Below are 6,000 nucleotides of genomic sequence, written 5' to 3'. Positions count from 1 at the left end.
ACCAGCCATAAAGTCACCTCATTTCTCAAATACATGTCCACTCAGTCGAGGAGACATTTTCTTTGTTTCTTTTTTGTCTTGCAAGTTACTTGGCAACTTCACCATTGGTTGTGCCATAAAAAAGTACTCAATACACACTGTAAAGTGACTGACACTAGGAAGGGTATCCAGCCATAGAAATTATGCCAAAGTTGACATTGGAACTTACTGCCAAACTGTCCAGCCTATACCAGCAAATAAAATGAACATTAAATGATGATGATGATGATGATGACAACAGTGACAACAATGATGATGATGATGACAACGGTGACAACAATGATGATGATGATGTATGTATGTTTGTATAAGTATGTGTTTGTGTGAATGTATGGAAGTGAGTTCATATTTCCCTTTTTCTTGATATCTTTGCTGCCATTAGCAAAGCATGTCCAAACTATTTGTTGTTAAAGAAACTGCAAAATTATTTTCTTTGAAAATATGTGAGAGTTGAGCTTCTCATTGAAATTCATATACTTTTGGTGCAAGCAGAAAGAATAAAGAGAAAGGAACTGATTTGTTTGACCAGACAGACATTGTTCATTGTCCTCTTACCATGCTGGCATGGGTGGGACGGTTTGACTGGAGCTGGTGAATCTGGAGCCTGTGCTATGCTTCTGTGTGCTGTTTTGGCATGGTTTTTATGGTTGGATGCCCTTCTTAAATCAATATTCCGTTGAGTGGGCTGGTCTACAAAATTTATGGTCTAAAACCATAAAATAAATATAGAAAACTTAAGAACTTACTACAGATGTGACATGTGTGTATGAATGTGTATATATATTATACTGTTACCATTTCATTTCAATAAGAATGGAAACCCACGAAAAGATAATTTAAGTTTAAATACTTACAAATACTTGTACTGTATATTCAAAAAAGTTTCTTGTTTCATAGTCCAGTGCTTTTACTACTGTGATGGAACCATTATATTTATCTTCAATTTTCATGTAGTCTTCAATTCCTTTTGAATTCTACAAGTAAAAGAAAATGAAATATTTAAGTTTCATTATTTGTTTAATAATGTGTGTATTTACTTGTTAATCATTATTAATATTTCAGTAGTCTTTTTTAATTTGCTTTCAAGGCACAATCAACCACAGTCCTGGTTGCCTTAAAGTACATGCAATGATTTGTTTAATTTGTCTTACATTGCATTAAGTGTTCCATATAATATGTATGCGGTACATAGTAGTGAGATTTCTGTATATAGCATGAGCATGTATGTGTGTGTGTGTGAGAGAGAGAGAGAGAGAGTCTGGTGTTTTGGTTATGTATTCATCATGCATCTATTCTTTGTATTATCTCAAGGTTGCTGATATTATGGGGGATTGTTTGTTTTCAATCACATTATACTTATAGACATCTCTTCTTGTATGTCTTCATACTTGGAAAGTGACCTTATTTCTTTCTGTTAGATGCCTTTTTGCTTTTTGTTTTTTCTTCTTTCTTGGGGTTATTTAACTTAATATCACTGCTTGTGTAAATCTATATGTACAGTCACTTTCACCTTCTGTAGAATCCTTTTGTAGTGTAGATTTGCACCACGTCTTTCCTTCAATGATTTCACAATAATGGCATAATGTCAAATGTATGAAACCTCCACTCTGTCAGGTATGCATATATTCCCTTTTGTCATAGACTGAACTAATTATTTCTTTACAACCTCCACATATTTTACATTTCCAACTTCGTTACAAGTTTTTGCAGTTTTTGGTGTGTTGCTTTGTTCTTGTGCCACAAATCAAAAACAATTTAGTCTCAGCTGTAAGTCCTAAGCTTCTCAGCCAGTCCTGAGTTTTCCCTATTATTTATTGTCCTCTTTCTTCTTTTCAGCCTTTTCATCTATTGGCCATGTAGTGTCTTTCCTTTGCATCATTTTATCATGCTAGTTCTCTACCTCCATTTTGAACTTTTTGTTTCCACAATATCTCTTGTTATTTTTCTATCATCCTCACAGCTGAAGGTTATTTCAACCTCAATTTTGTAGTTAATGATCTGATAAGAAACAAAAAGCAGTTTTGCTTTTATTCTTGTTCATCTTTTGTCACCCTTTGTATTAGTCTCCTTTATTTTTAAATACTTTTGTAGTCCCACATTTGATATCTTATAATAGTTTTCTACATGCATAATACCCTACATCCCTGTATTCATGGTGAATATAATATTCGTATGTCAGATTTTGAGTGGCATATTCTAAATACAAATCATTATTTCCAGTCTGGTCTAACCAAGTCATTTAGCATCCAGTTGAGAATATTAAGCTATAACTAATTACCAATACAGCAAAAGTATTGATGTGCATGAACTTTTTTAAGAATTAATCTAATAAATTTGTAATATTCTACCCTAACATTTTCTTTCATTTGTACATAGCAAGTTATCTGCTAATTATAAATCTGTCTCAATTTAACATTTATTTAGGTATAATATGGTATGTCTATATTTTATATATTCCCTCACTTTTTAGGTGGCTTTGGTACATTGTTTTAAAAGGTATTTTGTACTAATCTCCATATTAAAGCTGTACACCATGTCTCACATGCAAGGTTTCTTGCTTTTCATGTGCAGAATACAGCTTGAGTACATTAACTTTTAACATTGCATTGAAACTTTTCAAAGTTAAAATCTCAGTGCTGTAATAACTGAGCAGAACATATTTGCAAATGGGTTTGTTTATTCAAATGTTTATAAGTCTTTCATTATGGCTAGATTATTGTCAAGATAGACAGTATTGTAGAAAAGACTTAGTCTTATTTGTGTTGAATTTTATGTATACAAATGAGATTGTTAATTAATATCATAATATTAACTGAAAACAGATACAATATTTAAAAAATGATGAAAAGAAAGATATTGGTAATAAATATGGGCATACAAATATCACAAACAAAATACGTGCATTTTCCAGCAGATTTTTAAGTTCATTATTGTTAGCCCAATGATAAATATACCCAAGTCTGCCCAAATTTCAAAGCATTAGAAGAAAGTGATAGATCCTTATAGCTTCTTAGTTGTACTGTTGAAATCACAAGAAGAAAAAATTGAGAAAGATATTCAACAAAACAAAAGGCTCACTGTCTAAACATTCTTCAGATAATATTTTGTTCAAGTTACTCAATGAAAATTTAGACAGATCAAAGTCAGATATTGAGTGTGCATGAAAGAGATATATTCCTCTAGTTATCACCTTCAAAACTTATCTGCCATAACCATTTTTAAAATAAGTTTCTATAAAACAGAGTCTAGGAAAAAATCACAAAAATTCAGCAACACATTGGGTTGATGCTAATAACAAACATTGCAAAACATAAATGATTTTCTTCGATTAGAGAGTTCATAACCTTCTTTACAACAAATGCAAACGAAGATGGTTTGGTCCTATTTGTTTCATGTTGTATAGAATGTTAAGAGTTAATATATAACAGAAAGTTGTTATCGAAATACTTATACCCATAGTCAGTCTGGCTTAGCATTTATTCCAGAGGAACAATACCATGCAGAAAAGGTATGAGGACAGAGAGTCTACGATAAATATTCTTCTTCTGACAGCAATGTAGTTCATTTTTATGTTTACCTCTTCTGTTTGAATCTCCAAATTTATTTCTCATTCATTTCACATGATTGGTGTATTCACTTGTGATTGGCTAATGTTTCAAGAATCCATGAGTTGAGAACACTATAAAAGCCTTCTGGATACCAATCAACCTATACCAAGACCTGACACTTTTTTCTCATCCTAGAGTTTTCAGTTATGATTTAACTGATTATTAAGTGATCTTTGTATGCATAGGTGCAGGCATGGCTATGAAGTTAAATAGTTCATTTCACAACAAAATAATTTTGGTTTTAGTCCTACTGGGCAGCCCTTAGTCTTCTGCTATAATATTCAGACTGTCCAATGTCTTGTGAGTAAATTTGGTAGATGAAAATAGAAGGCTGTTGTAATATATATGTTTGTCTTTACGTTCTGAGTTCAAATTCCGCCGAGATTAACTTTGTTTTTTAGCCTTTCTGGGACGATAAATTAGGCACCAGTTGCATACTTGGATCGATCTAATTACTGCCCCACTTCCTCAACATTTTGGGCCTTGTGCCTAGAGTAGAAAATAATATATGTGAGGGTACCCAAAAAAGCCAGAATTTTGCAATATTATTTTATTCACACAGTTCTATATGTTTACACTTTGATCACTTTCAAACTCTTCTCCATTTCAAGCAATGCATCATTCCAGATGCATTTTCCACTGTTCAAAGCAGTGCTGGAACTCTTGCAAAATGATGCCTTTTAAACCTCTGTTGTTCTTCACTTCACCTCTTCTACATCTGCAAATTCCATAGCACCAGATTCATCACCAGTGATGACCTTCAAAATAAAAAAAAAAGGTCTGGATCAATTTCCAAATATTCTTTCAGTTCATGACATGGATTCAGTTGTGACTGTTTTTGATCTTCCGAGAGTAAGTGAGGCACAAATTTTGCTGCAACTCTTTTCATTCGCAATTCCTTGCTCAAAATTTGTTGCAGGAGCTCCAAGACACACCAATCATATCAACAAGTTTGTCAACTGTCAGTGATGGTATTCCAAGATCGGTTCATGAATTTTCATGATGGTTTTAATCATTCAGGAGGTCAATGGATACCTGAATGAAGTTGGTTTTCAAGTGACAAATGACCATTCCTAAAAAGTGGAAACTTGTGTTTTGCTCATGGCAGTGTCTTTGTAAGTTACTTGAAGCATAACAACTGTTTTGGCAGCCATTTCCCCAGTAGAAAACAGAATTTCATGGAAGCATGCTGTCCTTCGTTTCAGCCTTCACAAAGATTAATGCACAGGGAAGAAGCACTGAAAAACAAAGACACACCACATGGCAGTAGGACTACACTCAACGACGCTGCCCAGCATACACGTGCTTGAGGATTACATCAAGTGGCTTCTAGAGGCAGAAGTCTGAACTACAGTGGGCTTGTCCCACAGAGAATGTTTCCAGTTACTTTCGGGTACCCCCTTATATATATGTATGTGTGTGTGTGTAAAAATTACTCAATCATGCCCAGTTTTATACTTCTGGGGAACCAATACTTTGCAGCCTGAAACAGAGTGTTCAATGATCTCGATTTACTCATTGCAAAATCAACACTTTGGGTCTGTTACATTTCTGATCTCATTCACTTGAAAGTTGTATGTTGAAAGAAACTGATTTTGTGCAACCACAATGAAGTCCTCACTCTGTTTTTAGTCCAGAAATCAGCAACATGGGTGAAATTTTGATTTTATATAAAATTTTTTGCTATGGAGAACATACCACCAGTGCAGTGGTTTTTGTTCCCATTTGGGGCACAGTTTCTGTTGACCATTTTTCACCAACATTACCCTCAATTTCAGAATGACCATAATTTTCAGTGTACATGTTGCAGATGTGTTACCAGTGCCGGTTGCATGTAAGAGAACCATCCGTTCGTGACCGTTGCCAGCGCCGCCCCGACTGGCCTCGTGCCGGTAGCACGTAAAAAGCACCATCCGTTCGTGTCCATTGCCAGCCTCGCCTGGCCCCCGTGCCGGTGGCACGTAAAAAGCACCATCCGTTCGTGGCTCTTTGCCAGCTCTGTCTGGCACCTGTAAAAAGCACCCACTACACTCACGGAATGGTTGGCGTTAGGAAGGGCATCCAGCCGTAGAAACACTGCGAGATCTGACTAGGCCTGATGAAGCCTTCCGGCTTCACAGACCCCATTTGAACCGTCCAACCCATGCTAGCATGGAAAACGGACGCTAAACGATGATGATGATGATGATGCCTAATCTTCACAAACTTCCAACTTTCTTTCAAGATTTATCGCAAACTTTTCTTCTTCCATATTCTGAAACTGTTTTCAACATCCAGTAATCTGAAGTTTTAAGGTATTGTTTGAGCCCAACACTTGATATTTTGCACAGCAGCTCAAGCGCGATCATTCCTC

General features: G+C 35.3%; 1 protein-coding gene across 1 annotated transcript in view; it reads right to left on the bottom strand.

Annotated features, from left to right (window-relative positions):
* Positions 1 to 881: 881 nt before the first annotated feature.
* Positions 882 to 6,000, bottom strand: part of LOC115231208 (protocadherin gamma-B7-like) — a 29,191-nt gene continuing 24,072 nt past the window's right edge. The window contains exon 7 of the mRNA XM_029801280.1: positions 882 to 1,013. Coding sequence (XP_029657140.1) covers positions 882 to 1,013 — 132 coding nt within the window. The remainder of the gene's footprint in view (positions 1,014 to 6,000) is intronic.

This window comes from Octopus sinensis, unplaced genomic scaffold (genome assembly GCF_006345805.1).
Source record: "Octopus sinensis unplaced genomic scaffold, ASM634580v1 Contig17799, whole genome shotgun sequence".
Lineage (NCBI taxonomy): Eukaryota > Metazoa > Mollusca > Cephalopoda > Octopoda > Octopodidae > Octopus > Octopus sinensis.
This window is presented reverse-complemented; position numbering and strand designations above follow the sequence as displayed.